Genomic DNA, 19,601 nt, shown 5'->3' with positions numbered 1-19,601 from the left:
TATAGGCAAAAAAAAAAAAAAGTCTATTCAGTGCTTGTGCTGTGCAGTGTATTCAGTCTGTTCCTTTCCAGGGCAACATGTGCAGTTTCATGAAGTGTTACATAACCTCCTGGCATCAAAGCAGCGCGCTATGAAGCCGAGAGGTGCTGGCTGCGTCTTTAACGCGGCAGGTAACACTGACATGAGGACCACTCGCCACAGATTTAGGCGGAAGCTGTTATCCTGTTTTGACCGCATTCCAGCCCGTTTTTTTTCCCCTTCAGCATGTTTAGGATATGTCGTCAGCTTTGTGGTCATTGACGCAGCGTTATCCAGAAGGTGTGTGTTTGCACGAATAGACACGCACATTACGAGCTGCCTCTGCGTCTGTAGCGCCTGTGCCCCTCCCTCTCTGACTCCCAGCATCACTGGCAGCCCGGTGATGCTGTCATAAACCGGAGAATAAATTCCCGTTTAACGACCCTGAAGGGGGGGCGTCGTATTTTGTGAATGGTTATTATGGTTGGCTGCATTAATTTGTAAGTACAGGCCTTTAATGTGTTATTGGATGCGACCCCATTCAGAGACACAACACAAACCGTTTGTTATAGGCTGTTGCTGTTTTTATTTGGGCTTTTGCTGCACGCATCGTGTATGCGTATAGCCGCGATCGGGGTGAATAATAAATTTCACTCGGAGGTTTTTTTGAGGTTTTCCAAGGGCAGCAGTGAGCGACACAGTGCGGCAGCGATGTGCACGTCTGACGGCTAGACGGAGCAAGCGGGAAGGAGCCTTTTTTCTGCAGCTGTAGTCGCTGAGTTGTCAGAGTTCTCGCTCATATCCAGGGTTCAAGCTCTCTGCTTTCGCTCCTCACTCGGTTCACCGCCTGGCTTTAGGATGCGACGTCATGACTTGATCGCGCCTGACAGATGTTGCTGTGTTGCAGTTGCACGGGTATAGATCCTCCGCTTGCTCTCGCTGTTTTGGGGGGATGATTCTGTAAAAAAAAAAAAAAAAAAACGGTTCGTGCGATAAATGCCAAGTCCTCGCTTTATGCTCGGAGAGATCGCAACATTCATTTAGTCTTCGGGATTGCATAAAATGATACCTGGATCTGCCGCATCAATGCTACCATCTGCAGAAGCTGCGAAATTGTACCAGACCAATTACGTCCGCAACTCCCGTGTCATCGGACTTTTATGGGCCATCTTCACTATCCTGTTCGGTATTGTTAACGTGACCATCTTCTCACAGCCCTATTGGATTGGGGATGGCGTGGATACGCCGCAGGCCGGCTACTTCGGCCTTTTTCACTATTGCGTCGGAGACGGCATCTCCAGAGAGCTGGCCTGCCAGGGCAGCTTCACTGAGTTCGCCGCTATCCCCTCCACCGCGTTCAAGGCCGCCTCCTTCTTCATCGGCATGTCCATGATGCTGGTTGTCACCTGCATCGGCTGCTTCAGTCTCTTCTTCCTGCTCAGCACCTCCACCGTGTACAAGATCTGCGGCTGGATGCAAGCAGCATCAGGTAAGTGTCTTTAAGAGCCTCCTATAGCGGGGTGCAGGGGCGGAGGGGACCTTGAAAGGGGCTTAGAGGATAGTTCACTGTCGCTATATCCACAACATGCAGTGAAGGCATATAAAAAACGTGACAGTTATCTTCATAGCTGCACTTAACACTGTGACAGGATATATTTTCTGAAAGAAAGGGGACAAAAAAGGTCTTAGGGACATGATAATTGTCTAAGGGGCCTACATTCTTTCTATTTTAGGGTCCTTAACATGATTAAGGTCCTTAACATTCCTTAAGGTTTTGGAAAACCCCTAAACTGGGGTGGATTTTAATTTGACTGATGGGTTGATTAGATAAATGAGCTGTCAATATGAGCAGCCAAAGTGAAGATAAGCTGTCCAGGATCTCCCCTGGAGCTGTCAGCCCACACTGCTGAACACACAGTGCTGTTCATGGTGCTGAAGTCTGGCTGAGGACATTGCTGGTGTATTTACAGTCAGTCTGTCACTTAATAACAGTATAAGCTACAGGTGTATTCACATATATATACAAGAGTTAATCATCTCATCACACTGTATTTTACAATATCTAAATAACATCCTGTGAGACCTACCCTGTTATCTCAGTATTTTACTGATGTAAACAACACATCTGTATCTTGAAACATCACTAACATTAGGGATTTTACTTAATTTTCCGAAAAAATTCTGACATTCTGCCTGTGACCGAAGAAGTCAGCTGTGTCACAAAATACAACAATACAAAAAAAACATTTAGCCAAACAACAAAACCACACTATAAACACCACAAATCACAGCATTATGAAAAGTGGATGCAGTGCAATAAATAACTGTTAGTTGCTGCCTTGTGTTTGCATTGTTGTGGAAAATTGTTCTGTACAACACTCCCACGCAATTAGTGAACACATTTGATTTAAAGCAAACTGTAATACAAAGAGACAAAAGCATCTCACATCGTAATTGTCTCAGTGTCTCAAACTGGGTGTTTTCATATTTTACAACATTTCAGAGACAAAGAAAGTAGGTGTGACTGGCCGTCTGCCCAAAGATAACAAGCTCTCATCCAAACCCAAAAAGCCAATATTACCACAGTTGCATTATAGACATACAAATCTGTTTCAACTTTCAGTCTGGAGCCTCTTAGTTACTCCTGAGGTCCCTGCTTCCTGAAGGACTGTTAGAAACCACAGTTCTGTTTGTCTCAAGTGACCAGTCATAACAACCCCAAGTAATGTTTGATTATAGTTTGCTTTCTCATTAAAATTATAACCTTATTCATTAATGTCTACAATACCTACCAGCATGCGTATCAGAAAACTCATCAGTCCATTATGGAGTGGCAGCAGCTTTCAATTAGGAACCTGCAATTAGGCCCAGTACTGACCTTTGTAAGCTAATCAGGTATTGGCCATAAAGGGTCCAATGCTTTGTTAATATCTTTGTCAAATATTTTCTGCTGTCATTTGCCCAGTCATGATCATTTTTCAAATTCAGTTATGATGCAGTCCACAGTCTAATGTTAACCTTACATGAAAAAGATCCTAATCAACACAGTGAGGAACAGATCAAATCTACCTCTCTATCCAATAAGACTTCAGACCTGTACTCTGTATTGGCAGATACTATGAGTTAAGATGAGGGCTGCACAACTGATCAAAATTTCATCACAATTGCAGGAGCTGCGACTTTTTGATACAAGTAAAACCATGTCACAACATGCATTTAGAAATGAAGTATTGTGGTGCTACAGAGATGCTCCAGCCTACAAATCATGATCTGGGTGGAAGCGAAAATGCTTGTTTGGTACAGACCCCATTAACAATCACATCATCATTTTTAGTTTTTTTTTCCAGTAAAATTCAAATGCAAAAAACTACAATTCAGGGACATGTATTGTGGCTCAAGCCAGTCTTTGCTTTATTTTTTTCATTACCTTGAGGTCAGTTTATCACCATTTTCATTATTACCCTTTCTCCTGATACATCACCACAACCAAAATGCAACTAACACCTCTGAAGAGTGCACATCTCTTTTCACGATGGTGCAGTGTTACTGGATGATGCAATGCAGAATTTACAAATGCAGCAATTTTAATGAGACACATACACACATGGGGGTCCTCCGCCAGAAAATTTTGAGCATCAAACGCTTTATTTGCTGAATTTTGGTGATTTAATATGCACTAATTTATGCCTTTTCTGCATCAACTTCATTTTTTAATTGTGTCAAAGTAAATGCCCTCCACTGTGTTCATGTTTTTTATTGAGGGGGACAAATGCACATGTTCTTAATACTGAAGGGGTTGTCCCTTGCCTCCCCTCTGAAATCTTCAATGCAGCCAAATCTAATGTGAAGGGTCTTTCTGCAGTCTATCCTCAGCTAACAGGTGTGTGTGTGTGAGTGTGTTTGTATGGTGAGGGTGTTGAGGGGTGTTTAAATGTTGTCCAGGTCAGCGGTTCAGCTGCTGGCAGCATTTTGTCACTGTAACTGTGAGCTAATGTCATGCAGCGTGAGCGGAGGCCTTCATCATCTGAAAGGAGTCCAAACATTCCCAACATCAGTCTACTCAGTTGAAGCCAGTGGTCGAAGCAGCCGGCTTCCTGTTCGCAACAAACAGAAATGAGGGAGGGGGATTATTTGGAAAAGCTCCAGCTCAGTGTGTTATGTTGGGCTGAATTAATGCAATAAGCCTGTTTAATGAGGAGACCGCCGGGCTTTGTGCTTCTGCAGCTAAGAGATGAAAGAGAAAGCCAAGAGGAGAGACCCTGACCACGGCAAGCTGGCACTGGGATGCCTAATGAGGAAGCATGGCTGCTTAGCACTGTCAAACTTCATTACGCTTTAGCTGAAGGTTAAACTCACGCTGCCTTCGCTTACTAGCCCTGTGGAGGACAGGTGGCCCACTGGCATCTGTAATGGGCCCCTTACTGTCAGCTGATGTTTTGATGAGGAGATACAAATCATCAATTTGATAGTGATAAATGGCCAGAATGTGTGTGTGTGTGTGTGTGTGTGTGTGTGTGTGTGTGTGTGTGTGTGTGTGTGTGTGTGTGTGTGTCTGTGTGTACAAGAGAAACAGGAAAACAGAGTGGGAAACCACTGTCTTGTTTCTGTATTGCTCTCTTTTCCTTTATTTACTATTGCCACATCTCATCTCATGCTAACCAGCGCCAGTTTTGTTTTCCCATTTCAAGAGACAGCACAGGTGAATGGGGTTACATTTTTAACTAATAGATACCACAGTGAAACTTCCCAATTTGATTACTTGTAATAAGACAATCATTTTCTATATAACAAGTTTTTTGATAACGTATATTTAAATATGCAATTGAGCCATTATCTAATAAAATATGCACTAGTTTGAATACATTTCAAGAACAGAAATCTGAACAATGGATAAAGCCAGGCTCAAAACTCTTGTTGCCCTTTGTTGCCACATTAGAGTGTAAGTTTTTCACTGATGGGATTTTGGATATCTCTTTTTATCTCTCAATAATTCAGAAAACACTTGCAACAGCCATAAAAACTTATGAAAACTATTGTTATGTTTTTAGGATTAAAATGTTATACAAATCAGGCTATGAATAATATATGTAAAAACCTTCACAATATACATAGAAATATTAATGGAAAGTCTGATGTATGCAAGCACCACTGGAGCTCAGATTGTTGGCTCAGAGTATAAGGAAAACCTCTTTTTGAGAGAACAGCTTCTAAACATATGCATTATAATGTTCCATACATTTTTAGACCAAAAATAAGACACACACCATTACACAATTATTTTTTTGTATTACTAGTTTTCTGAAATCTTATGTTAAATATGCAAACTAGGCATTGTCTAATTAATAATGCTACATTTGCGTATATTTTCAGAACAGAAATCTGAAATAAAATAAACCTAAATGTGTTTTTTTAATGTTTTTTAGCCAGAAAGGGGACATGTTAAAGAAGCAAAATAGAACAAACTCTAAAAAAAATGCCAGTGCATGTTTTCACTGTTGGCTACACTTTATAGTTTTTCCTCATCTTTGTTGCCGAATGACATGATATGGAAAAACAGCACGCAACAACACCACGCCTCATTGAGTAAAAGGGCAATTCACACACGCTAACTCAATATCAAGGTCACACTGTATGTGTTGGCCATGTATACGCAATTTAAGTGATATAGAGTATAGCACACTGGCAGCAGCTTCCACAAATCCCCTTGGGCTGCGGTCAGAAGGTTGTGGATAAACACCTAACAACATATAACAAATTCACACCGTTACACAGAGATTGTCTCAGGCGAATCAGCCGATGAGAGCACACACACATCATCTCCAGGAAGAGCTGTCTGTGAAGCCCAGGTTTAAAAAAGAAAGGCTGAATGTTTGATGAGAAATCAAACCACCAGGACACATTAGAACTCTGAAAACGTCTACCACAGCCAAACAAAGTTGAGTGCAGAAATGCTCCTGCGTCCATCCTGCCCTAGATGGACTCGTATCCTTCTTTTACCTCTCAGAGCTATTTCTGTCTGTGCATCTGCTCAAGTCCACAGCATGCAGATGTAAGTGCGTGCTTTTTTTCCGCCGAGCTGAGCACAGCAAGATGCATGATGCACAAGCTCCTTTACCTTATCTCTTTCTGTTACCTCCACACAATTTCACCCTTCTGTGCATCTCAGCTCCTTTAACTTGCTCATTTTGACCTCACCGTATCCGCGATTGCACTCTCTTTCCATACCTTTTCTTTTCTTCAACTCCTCTTTCCCCTTCCTTTCTCTTCATAACCACTGCTGCCCGCTGCTCTCCCCGTTTTTCCTGTTCCATAGCTGCAGTCCTTCAGGGGTCTGCACGCCAATTAACTAAGAACTGTGAGGTCAACGATAATTACTCTGCCATTTCATACCCCGTCTATGTACGCTGTAATGCCGACTGCCAACCTTTTTCTATATTTGATTAGATTTTGTTTCTTCTCAACAACACATGAGTCATACCTGTGAATAAGCAAGACGTGAGCTTTGTAAAGTCAGCAGAACAAATGTGCAGACCGAGGGTGGCTTATTTGGAGAGACACAGGCAGGTTTTCAAAGGACTGCATTTACTTTGGGGTCAGATGTCTATTTTTTTCTTTTTTTTTGTTTTGCTGTGCTCTGTTAGTGTGGGCCTGGTTGTGTAGATGTTGTTTTTATCCCTGAGATAAAAGATTTGCTTTAGAGTTCAAAGGGGTGCTAAATGATAAAAAATGCATTTGGAAACTCTGAATCTTTGTTGATGTCAGTTAATACATTAGGGATGACTTTTGAGATTGTGCACAAGCCTCGGCTTTCTGCAGCATCTGCAGGGTGTCCTCTGATAATAAGCTATGGTAAAATTGAACATATGAATATCTGTCTGATGAGATACTCATGGCAATATGATTATGTAAATATGATTACACGAGCAAGGAACTGTTTTTCCGACTTTAAATTTTAATTATGAAAAACTGCAGGTTAACTCATGGAGAACTTTTTTGTTGTTGTTGCTCAAAACCAATAAATCTTTTGGCCTGTACAAGTTCAGTTTAATTCAATTCAATCTTAAAGTCCAATATCACAAACTCCAATAAGCTTAAGAGGGCTTGACAATATAAAGGCACACTGTGGACCCTCACAGCATATGAACACACTCTTGAGGAAGAGCAACTGAGGAGGGATCCAGCTCCAATGTCCGACAGACAAGTCTATTTCTGATGGCTGTTTGTGCCAAAAATGACCGTACTTTTTGTTATGGCACATGACATCGTTTTCTAAAATTGGACTTTTTTTTATAGTGTGAGGGTTTCATGCTTTATTTCATTATATACAAGATTCATCAGTTTGATAAATTAATCGACATGGTTTGTGAGAAGATTGTGTCTAAGGTGATGTCTTTACATTACTTGCTTTGTCCAACCAACAGTAAAACAAACAAACAAAAAGTAAAAGTGTTTACTATCACATAAGACAAAGTGAGAAAAAAGCAAATCCTCACAATTGAAAAGCAAAAAACATTTTTTTCTGTTAACTACTGAACTGTTTTAGTTCTCAACCATATTACAACATGCAACTTCTAACCTCACCACTGCAATGTAACCTTATATAACGGTACGCATGATATCTAACAAATTAGCGCGTTATAAATGACATCAGCTACTTAATGTGAAGTTATGTAGGTAAGGTTTAGGCAAGAAAAGCTATGTCGGTTGTCTTCAGGAAAAGAAACATGCTGATGGCTTCCCTTAAAATAACTAAAAGTTCACCCAAAGCTCACACCTTTCTAAACATTGATCTCGTGGGGGAAAGTCCTGTGTTTGTTTGACCCATTAACCACCTCAGCCTGCCTTCTTACATAGCTATTTGGTCTACTTGCCTCTTTACACCCGTCAGGGCATTTGTCACTTGATTGCAGCCTTCCCGAATACTTGGGTTATACACAAATCCCTAGCGTATGATCACATGTTATATTGTGGTGCGTTACTTTTTGTAGATATAAACAGAGCATGACAGCAGCTTGAAAAAAGACCTTTGAATAATCTGGTGATATGAGCTACAAGTATGCTCTCAGTACATACAAACTGCATGCATACAGTATAGAAGGCACTTGTGGCTGTCTGGTACGTCTCTTCAGTTCCACTATATTCTTTTCAGTGTATTTATACGAAATATATGAGTGCCTTCACTTGAAATCTACTTAAGATAAAGGTGGATAAAGATCAAACAAGAGGGATCAACACATCAAAACCTTAAACCTGTAGTGCCCGACAGACGTGAGAAAGGAAGATAAAGGGGAAGCAGAGATGGCAATACTGCGAAAAAAGAACAGGGAGACAACATATGTGAGAGTAGTATGAGGTCTGAAGACAGATGGACAGTAAACAAATCAGAAAACAGAGCTCAGAGAAGACATGCTGGTACTTTGGGTCACCTCGTTCTTTCTCTGTATGTATCTGTGTTTCTCTGTGGCTCTCGCTCCCATTAGGTCTTTTAAAAGAGGCTTGTTTGAAAGGAGCATTACAGCTTAGTTAAATGCAGAGGTGGAGCTCGGCATGAGAGCAGCCGTCGCAGAGCTGCACTTTCCACTGCAGCAGGACCAGACCTGTGTGCTCCAGCTCTCCAGATTAATGCTGTAAATGAGCACTTTGGTCTGGATACCTATCAGGCCGTTAAAAGCAGATTAGTGCTTGACTGAGAAAAAGGCTGATTCTGTTACTTTTGCAAGTTGCTTTGCTTCCTGCCTGTATGTTTATGCTTCACCCATTCATTTTTTAGGGAGACAGTATAGATGCACATCCTTTGCTTTGTCTGCATGCTAATACATGACCATCCACGCAGGGCTTGATTAACTTTTTTGACTTTTCTTTGTTGAATCACAACTTCAAGTTTCCAGTGCAAAACAAAATGACATTACAGCAAAAGAATTTGCATATAAATCAAACACATCTCTATTGAAATGCACAAAAGTGTTTAATTTGATGAGGTGCTGTTAAGATTTGTCCAAAATTGCATTGATCTCAAAGTACTAAACTACATTATTACCCCCCAAACGTAACTATATTAACTTTTAACAAATTCATTTTTCATCTTTGACTGCCCTTTGAAGCTTTTTGTCATTTGTTCTTGAATGACCTTCTGCATTTTAACTGAGTTCACTCAATTGAACTCATAACGACACATCAAAGTTGTACCCAACTCGACTTTGTTTACCCTGAAGATTTGGGTTCACATCAATGCCAGTGAATTATTATTTATCCATAGTACAGTTCACTTCAATTTGGGTTGACTTTGTAAAGTACTTTGAAGGACAAAACACAAGAACTTCCCTTCACTGCATTAGCTGGTAGTTTGTACAAAATGTCACCACATCTCCACTTCTTAAAGCTGCTGAATGAATATTCTTCATATTAATAATTTTAGAAAGCAATGTCATGGGAATAATGTCAAGAGGATGACTAATGGGAGAAATAAATCAGTGACTGATCAACACTGTCAAATGGCATTTTCAGTTAAAAATATATATATATTGAGGAGCTTTTACTCTGGCAGGTCTACCAATTTTTAAATTACACTTCAATCTGATCAATAAATTACCTGTGGCATCACTGTGGTGTCATCATAAGTATGCACCATCATCATATGTTCAGGCCTGACTATTAGGCCACACACACGGGTGGGTTTGTTTTAGCCACAGGTCTTTCTTTTACTGCCAAATATTTAATATAAATATGAATTATGAACTAATACAACCAACTCATCTTTTTTTTGGCAAGCATAGCTGTCCCTGCCCCTCTCATACAGTGTTGCCAACTTGGCAACTTTCTCGCTGGACTTAGAGACTTTTCAGACTCTTCTATGACTTACTTTCTACAAAAAAAAGAAAAGAAAAGTAAATAAAAGAATGATAAGTTACAAATCTAGTAATTCAGGCCATTAGGGGGAAATCTCCACAACTTCATTATATCATAATTTATTCCCACGCTGTTCAGCGTAACCTTAGTCAGTCAGTCTTCCACTTTATGTGGATGCTTTGTGTCCATCGCTCTAAAATCTTTGAGCCTTAGGGTAAGAATGCCTATGCAAATTTGAAATTGTACATGAATGTTAAAATCTAGACATAAAATAATTTCACATTTTACAGGGTTGCAAACACTCATGCTGTCCCAACAAAGTCACTCCTTTGTGGAAACACACACACACACACACACACACACACACACACATATATAGGCTATGTTAAACATGCTTTCCCTGCAAACAAAGAATCTGTCATTTATTTAGAGTTTAACCTCAGTACGCTCTTCAGTTTCTTATCTATGTTAAATTCATGATAAAATATCGTACCTATGTTAATGTGATTAAGACAGTTGAGGTTGGATAAACTAGGCTTGCTGTTGACGCCGCCCCCTGCCAAACATGAATTGTACTGCAGTGCTGTTGTAATGGACTGTCTTATACTGACAGGTGTTTCTTAGCAATCATGAATGCAGTCCAGTAGGCAAATTTGCAAAAAAACATAAAAACATTTACCAAACCAAGCAATGAGGGCAATATGTACTATCCTATCACAGGGGGAGTGTCATACCTTTGCTCGTCTAGGAAGCATAAATTCACTTCCAGTAGGCATAAAAATAACCTCACACTTCATCTCAGACAAAGATTTAAGAGGGACGCACCGACACAAGTCAATATTTAGCACACATGCATTGATACATCTAGCCCCATTCAAAGGTTTAAGGACTGAGCCTCTAATCTCCACTGACCCTAAAACTGCTCCAGGTGCGCTCCTCCTCTGTCTACAGTGTGGGTAGTCTAAATTTATCCAATTGCAAGAATGTGCAGTTGACTAACCTGAAACTTTCACAAATGCTACACTGGAATGTCCAAACTTGACAGGAGGTTAATCTTACCTTGGACCTTTTTGTTATTTTACAGCAGCCTGTGACAGTTTGGGGGCTGGCGGCTACCATCATCATGTTAGAAACAGTCTGATGCGTCCAGTCAGTTGTGCTGCTGCAGCTACACAGAGAGGAGTAATGTCTCTCTACAGCACATCAAGTCAGATACCCAGTGGGGCAGATTTGTGTAGCATCAAGATAGTGAAACAACACGGGAGAGTGCTGTCTGCTGTTACAACAGCACAGTGCATCAGGGCTTTTAACTATGAAATACCAGTAAAAAACAAAAAAAGTTTCCTCTTTGTGTCTATAAGAGTATGAGAAATGGGCTCATATTGATGTAAGAAACAAAACAAACAAGACCTGAGAGATTTTGAAGCAAAAGAAAAACTGTGGAACTGCTCTTAAATCCTAAATATGCTTCAGAAATCTTTGGCTGAAATCCATGCTGGTAGTCTGGGGTTACACAACAGTGACAGTCAGGCGATAAAGAGACGTGATGACAACTGGTTCGGGATAATTGCAGAGCCAATCTGTATTCTCACCGGGACTTTTCAGGGCAGCGCCGAAACCGAATGTGCTGACCCACAACCTTTTTTCAATCAAATCAACTGGATGCACAACACCGCCTTGTGCACTAATCCACAAGTGGCACCTTCGCAGCAGGCGGCTCAACATCCAAGTACAAGATGGAGATAATTTAGAGAGCAAACTCGCCACCGTGACTCTCCTTAGCTCTTTTTCTGTCTGCGTCTTTCAACCTGTCTCTCCTATTTGAACTGTTTTCATTTACAATCTCACAATGAGGAACAATCAATCCTACTTTCTTGCTAGTTTTCTTCACATCTATCCAGTTAACCTGTTGTCAAATCACCTCTGCATTTACAGCTTTCCACTCCTGAGTCTTTGTAATTAGAAACACATACAGCTAGTTGAACCGTCTAATTAAAGCCGGCGGGAGGCATTAGGAAACTATGATGGTGGACAGCAGAGAAGGACGGGTGATGGATTTTTACACAACATCATATTACATTCACATGCAATTTACATGAATGTACTGTGCATGAGTTTCTTCCCGGTAATTACAGACTGGAAGAGATTCACAGGGATGGCCATGTGCTGCTGTTTTGCATATTTGTAAATGCAGAACAGTTGGTTTTAATCTAAGAACCCCAAAATGTTTTTGTACATCAAGCCAAACAAATCAATAGTGATTAATTAGCTGCACTTTGTGAGTTTAGATGTAGCGCTGTGGAATATAAACTCTAAACACCAGCCAAGTCTCCATCATCAGTCCCCTGTGTTTTGTGTCTCTGAAGGCGGTGGGGACTATAGATTTGACTTAATCCTTGTGATCTCAGAAGTGGCCTGGCTCAGGCCAGAGGCTGGGGACGGAGGCTGCTGATTTATTCCACAGGGGGAGGGATGAGGTGGGACAGCAAGGACACTGTGACCCATGAAAAAAAAAAAAAACTTTCAGTGCTGTAGCGTCAGTAAAGCAAATAATAGGGTGTGATGCGTGTAGCTGCGCAGTGGTGCGAACTTAAAGGTCCAGTGTGTGGTATTTAGGGGGATATATTGGCAGAAAAGGTATCATATTTCTAACGACATTAGTTTATAATAACCCTGAAATTAAGAATTGCTGTTTTTTCATTACCTTAGAAAGTATGTCTACAAACAAAGCAGGTCTTCTTTCACAGAGTCTACTACATTGTTTCTACAGTAGTGCAGTGCCTCATTATTGTATAGTACTTGAGTATTTCCAGTTGATACAGTTTTACACTCCAGAGCAATACCTCGGGTCTTCATATTTGAGAAGCTGGAACCATTCAAATGTTTTTGCATGAGGAATTGCTTAATGATTATCAAAGTAGTTGCTAATTAATTTTCTGATCAATCCACTTACCATTTCAGCTGTACTTTAGTATTTTCATATGGTTTGTGTGCAAAACTTTGATTTATACAGTAACTAGTGACTTAAGTTATCAAATAATTGCAGTGGAGTAAAAAGTACAGTATTTCCCTCTGTAGTGGAGTAGGGGTAGAAAGTGTAATGAGATTAAAAGACTCGAGTTTAGTAATAGTACCTCGAATTTGTACTGAAGTTAGTTTCATTCTGCCACTGAATATAATCATTTCTGTTATAGCTGCAGTAGTCATTCTAGCCCCTAAGCAATGCTATGTTAGAAAGCAGTGGCTGGAGGGACCATTTATGAAAATTATCATTTCAATTATTATTCTTAAAATGAGTCATTTTCACTGGAAATGCTGTTAAAAACAATTTAACTACATCATTTATGGCTGGTGCTCTGCTGCAGCCCGCAGACTGTCCCCAGTGAATACTCCTAATGTTAACTGTTGGCTGATGGAGCACCGTCTGAGCCGAGGCTGTTTGCTTCCATCGTCCCTGAATCGGTGGCCAAGTCAGTATTTTCACCGAGAATTCAAACGGTCTCTTTTGATCCCCATTGCCCTTGCCAATAATCTTTATCCTCTGTGGAGGTACGGGCTGCATCTGGACCTGTTACATAAACCCTCCACCCCGGCCTGCTCACTGCGGTTTACGCTGCACTCCTCCCTCGATTCACCCCCCCTCCTCCACGCTGTAACTCTGCATCCCCACCTCTGCTTTAACCTGAAGTGCTCCATTTACTGAAGAGGCACATGTCTCACTCTTGTGTCAACCTTGTATCACTTGAGTGGAGTCCCTCAATAATTTCAGAGCACAGTGTGTCCCTCCTGCTGCCTGTCCTGCTTCACCTGAAGACACTGGCAGCCTGTTCTGCTCTCTAAAACCTCCTTCAATCAATGTGTAATAATGAGGCGCCGTCTCACCGGATGATCTGTGTGGACATTAAGAGCACACACACTCTTTGAAACACCATTTAGCCATTTTATAAAAACAGCTTTTAACGATAACAAGTCATTGACCATTAACTCCAATGAGACAGTGATGTAGACAGATATAGATAGGTTAGCTTGAAGGGACAGTTTGGATCTATTTAATTAGGGTTGTATGAGGTACTGTTGATCTTACTTGAAATAATCTAGGAGACCGGCTGCCTTAAAAAATAAAAGAACAGATAATTATTAATCTTAAACCATGTTTACTTTATAACTAACTGTTAAGTTTACTTCTAAAAGGTATTTATATTTACTTAATTTTGTGAAGCTGTTGCAATGAAATCAATCCTTCTAAGTTTCAGAAACTTCAGTAAACCAACTTTACTGTGATATATATTTGTACACTGCTCATGGCAAACTAGTCAATCATATTTGTATTTTCTTAAACATGTTAAGAAAACAGCATCCACATCTCATAATTTCATGATTGGCAAAATCCTCTTTGTCATGATCAAGTTAAGTCAGATGAACTTGGTTTACTGAAGCTGCTCACACTCAAAAAGAAAAAGGTCATTTTTAAGTTGCAACAACTTCACAAAGTCGATACAGATACATTTCAAGTGAATTTAATATTTGGATACAGGTAAACATAAATTAAGAATTATAGTTACATTTACTTTCCTTTCTCAAGGCAACCTATTTCCAAGATTATTTTAAGTGAGACCAGCGTGTCGGATTTGGTAGTGTGTCAGTGTATAACAGGAGAGATATGACGGTAGGCACGTTTGGAGAAGCAGGCAGGAGCACCACAACGGAAGTTATGTACTGTAGAAGATGGCAACAAAACGTGTTTTAGCCACCTCAAAAAGCCCCACGTCAAAAAATCAGGTGAACGTTATATTAACTTTCACCTCAGTGCTGAGGCATTTCTATCACGCTCTTCAAAGCCACCAGAATCTACTGAGAAATTTAATTCTCTTAAAAGATTTAAGCTCTCTGGAGCTGCTGATCTAACTGATCAGTTAGTTTGTGTTATTATGTGACTTTCCTGTTTTAAAGGGTTAGTTTGCATTAACCAAAGTTACACAACACAAACAAATAAACTGACTGAGGCAGCATTAGACCAGCAGCTCCAGCTACTGTTGGTCTGTCAAAACCTTTCTTTTTGGAGGCCATATTACTGCTCCTGATGCTATTGTCACTTCCTGACTGCTTTTTATAGTCAGGAAGTTGATCAACCAGTCTACACACTACTAAGACATTGTTAAAGCTTTTTAACCCATTCTAGTAAATCACTAGCAGTGATGCACAAGGTACACAACTCTATTACTTGAGTCAAAGTAAAGATACTACCGGTCAAATATTACTCAAGTAAAAGTTGCTGAGTCAAATTATTACTTGAGTTAAAGTACTAGAGTACTTGCTTTTAAAAAAATACTTTAGTATTCAAAGTACTTTTCCCCAGGCCGATAATCAGTCGACCTTTACTTCAAAGCAAATGTAATGAGTAACAACAGCCTTCAAGAAATGTACTGGAGTCAAAGTAATAAGGTTCCAAAAAGAATAATACTCAAGTAGAGTACGGATACTCAAAAACTGTACTTAAGTACAGTACTTAAGTAAATGTACTTCGTTTCTGTCCGCTGCTTATCACTAGTTTAAAAAATATTTCACATGCTTCTGTTAGAGAAGTCTTTTTTTTCTCAGTCTCTTTTTTTGGATTGTTCTGAAGCTGTTGTCAAAACTATATCTTTAAAGATTCCCTTCTTGTCGAGTTTTATTCCCTGTTGTAAAAGTCAGAGCGCTTCCTGCAGCCTACAGGTATGCTATGGTATGTGTTCATGTGGGAAGATTATTTGCAGCATTGCAAGATAGTTTAAAAGTTTTCTTCCAAGACTTGCCCTGGTATGCAACAGAGTTGATTTGATGAAATAAGCCATGTCTTGCTCCTTCTAATCCTTGGAATTAAATTGATAGGTAAGCTGTGGGCATTATGTGCTCATTGTGCAGAAAACTGCTGAAGATGTTGACAGAGCGGGATACAGAGGATGCCTAGAAGCTCCTTGCTCCCCTCCAGCAAACCACCGAGTTTTGCCAGCAACTGAAGCAGAAATAGATTTGGACTGTGGACAGCTCATCTCAAGACGCATGTTCCTCATCTTCCGGGGGAGATAGCTGGAATCAGTTTTTAAAGTTTCTCTTGCTCCACTTTCCGCTGTATCCCTGACACTTCGGAAATATATATATTTTTTGGAGAGCTGTCTTAAATTTGAGTCCAGCCAGCTGTTGAAACAAATGTTCATCTCAAGTCCATATTGTGTGAAAATATGAAATGATATATTTATCATATTTTTTTTCTAATATAGCCACATAAATACATTATAACACTCATAAAACTGCACTATCCCCACATTTCTAACCCTTTTCCTTTGTTCTCCTCGAGCCAGTAGACCTGGGCCATGGAGCAGACTTAAGTGGTGACACATTTTCACACTCCATTTACTCCTCCTATATAGATCATACACTCTTAATTGGCCCATTTGTCTGGATGCAATTATGTCATATCATTGTCATAGTCTTAAGTCGTCATTCTTTGGTACTCATTGTCTCATTTCTGGAGCCAGAGAGAAGTCTTGATTGTCCAGCGTGAAGAGGGAGGGGGTTGATGCTGCCTGCACTTCATTAGTCTGGACTGAAAGATTAGATTAATTAGTCTCATTCTACAGCCTTGTCATTTGACTACACTTCTACTTGCAGAGGTAGCTCTCTAGGTGAACTGGGGACCAAAATTTCCTTTTTGAGTTCTGAGAATTATATGAGGAGGACCAATCAGAGACTGGAACATCCTCATGATTATGGAAGCCTACATAATACATAGCGTGTAAAATGCAAATGGCAGAATACCAGAAATAACTGGGGAGCCTACAGAGCGTGAAGCATGTTGAGTTGAGGATCAAACCAAAAGACAAGGCTCCCTTGGTAACAGAGCAAGATGAAAGAATTCAAACTTTCACAGGCTCAAACTACGAACTGAAATCCTTTTTGCATTGTGGCAGATAATCACATTTAATCCCAGATGCACATCACTTGTAACCTGACTATATTGTAAAAATTGCTCCCAATAGCCAGGCAATTGCCTTGCATAGCAGATCAGCTGCCAACAAACTGTGATTGTGTGTGTGTGTGTGTGTGTGTGTGTGTGTGTGTGTGTGTGTGTGTGTGTGTGTGTGTGTGTGTGTGTGTGTGTGTGTGTGTGTGTGTGTAAATGGGTGAATACAACACATTCTCATTCACTTCCAAGTCATCAAACACCAACACTTGGTCAGTGGATTTACGCATCAAACTATGACGTTCTAGCTTCCACACATCATTTTGGATGCATTAGAGGCAAAAAAAAATCTTCAGCTAAGGTTTAGGGCTATGAAAGTGTAGCCTATATCATTTTACTGCTAGTCTGTCAGGGAAAGAAATCACCCAACCTTTATATAACGGTACAATCCAGTGGTTAACCAACAAACTTCAAAATGCAGGAATAGAGCTTGCAATCACTCTTACATTGACTGACTGGTCATTTAATAAACTAACAGTAGGCAAAACCTACATTTTTAATACGTTAAGGTTCCTCAGTCATGTGATCCAGTGATTTTTAATGCTGTTCAGGGTTTCTTAGCATCATTTATGCTCCTTAAAAGACTGAAATAAAAGCTGTGATTTATATATATTGTAAGTATTAGGACACACGTGTCTACACGTTATTGCAACTGTGCATGAGCCTCCACACACTGAGTGAGCCACGGTGAAAATTTAGCCTGCTGCATTTTCCCCTAAATCATTGCATGATACTATAATGAAGTCATGAGCAGGCGAGCTTTTGAAAACCCTACTTGTTGGTGCATTCAAGTGCTTGAGGAAACGCCAACATCCAGCATGCTTTAAAAAAAAGTCTGCTGAAAATGTAAAATATACGCAAATTGTCGGCAAACCGTTAAAACATGCAGAACCAACCGTTTGGTCCTCGAAACTTTAGGCTATTTCGCTCTCTCCCACAGTGTGGTGTTTGCGCTGCTTGTCTCCAGTCTCAGCAGCGTGAGTCATCCCGAGCACCCAGCCACACGGTCACACTGCGCCTCAGCACTGGCAGGAGTCTCTCTCTGCCTGCAGCTTAATGCTGAGAACAGCAACGCGGACAACAAGCGTCAGGGATGAACCGTGTCTTTAGGGGCAGCAGATCGCATTACTAACCAATGAAGAACAACGGCAAGCTGTTATTTTGTTCTGTTTGGATGTGAGTAATAACGTTACTGTCTTTTTGTATCTCATGAATGATACATAAAAAGGCACAAGCAACACTTTGAACCGAAGAGTTTGCCCACATTCAGGTCACCGCTTCACCTGTGGGAGTTTAAAGTTAGCTATTGTATTAAAGCAAACTTACATATTCATGGGGAGCCCCACTGGGATAAACACTCAAAGCCCTGAGCGTCTGTGCCAATTTTTATTTTTTTTGGAGCTGACTTTTACCTTAAATGCCACTCTGCCAGCCGTGGGCTCATTCGCCAGCGAGGCTTACAGTTCAGTGAGCACACTCTTTGATTCACCAGCACCAAGATGTGTCATTATGAAGGTGACAAATGATGCTCAGCACTTAAGCTGCTGTGTATATTTTACACAAAAAGGGGCATGTTTACTGATATACATGTCTGTGCCTGTGTGTAGATGTGGATCCATATGCAGTGTGAGATAGCGCAGTTTGGGATGATGCGTGTATGCATAATTCAGTTTGTCACAGCCAGAGAGGAGAAAATGGGATCCACAAAGGACTGTGGGAGTTAAAAATTGGGAATCCAGTTTCATGGCTGCTTTGATGTTCTGCAGATGTGTAAGTGATGGAGAGAACTGTGTATTTCCATCTGCCACCCAGCGCAATTGATGACATGCTGAAACACTGAAAGCACGCTCGGGCATGCAGCTGCGTTGACGGTGTTATAGTAAAACATGGGCCAGATGCTATGGAGGTAGATAAAACCCTTCAAATGCAGTATACAGTATATGAGATTTGTTTTTCTTTGTCTGCAAAGACACAAATCCAATCAAGCTTCTGCTTTGGAGGTCACATCGGACCTCCGATTTGCAAATGACACATGGAGATTATTGGTGGCAACAGAATTCTTTCAGTATCGATGGGATTTTGTCATCTCTGTGGGGGGGGGAAAGAGCCAATGTGCTTCTGACAAATCTACTGCCATCATACCGCTCTGTACCATCTGCCTGCCTGCCCTCAGACTCTCCTGTGGAGCCTTTCGCACCTAATCTGCCCTACCTACAGTCTCTTACATAAGCTGCTGTTAGCCAACAAGCATTTCTCAGTCCAGGTTTCCGTTGACAAGGTCCCAGAGTGGGAAAAAGACAAACGCAGAGAGGTGTGTGGCGAAGGCAGAAACGAGTAAATGCTGAGAATAGCTCCGCCGAGGGGCTCCGGCATATGGTTAGCCAGTGCTCGTGACGTTAACGTGGTGCTGGGTACTTGCTGGCGGCCACACACAGGGCCCAGGCATGGCACCCTACACGGGCTCTGTCTCTCACCACCTCTCGCCTCTCTCTGCCTCATAATCGGTCTCTCCTCTCTCCGCGCCTGTCTGCTGCTCCTCTCCAGGGAGAGCAGGAGAGAGACGGGGAGAAGGGCAAAGCTGAAAGGGTAGGATAATGCCGTCAGTTAATATCTCGTCTCTGCTCCGACTGACAGCTGCATTCTGTCAGGTGTGCTGCTATTTCTGTTGCCAGGATTTGGAGCACACCATTTATTACTGCAGCATCAAGTTTTGCTTCAGTGCGTTGCGATTCAGTGA

The 19,601-nt window shown here is 41.0% G+C and overlaps 1 protein-coding gene across 1 annotated transcript in view; it reads left to right on the top strand.

Annotated features, from left to right (window-relative positions):
• Positions 1-229: 229 nt before the first annotated feature.
• The window catches only part of LOC121950334 (LHFPL tetraspan subfamily member 3 protein-like), a 32,049-nt gene continuing 12,677 nt past the window's right edge, over positions 230-19,601 (top strand). Inside the window, exon 1 of the mRNA XM_042496292.2 lies at positions 230-1,507. Within this exon, the coding sequence (XP_042352226.1) occupies positions 1,081-1,507 (427 nt within the window). The 5' untranslated portion in view covers positions 230-1,080. The remainder of the gene's footprint in view (positions 1,508-19,601) is intronic.

This window comes from Plectropomus leopardus, chromosome 7 (genome assembly GCF_026936395.1).
Source record: "Plectropomus leopardus strain MGB_pleo_1.0 chromosome 7, ASM2693639v1, whole genome shotgun sequence".
NCBI lineage: Eukaryota > Metazoa > Chordata > Actinopteri > Perciformes > Serranidae > Plectropomus > Plectropomus leopardus.
The sequence above is the reverse complement of the archived record's forward strand: the minus strand, read 5'-3'. Positions and strand labels throughout refer to the sequence as shown.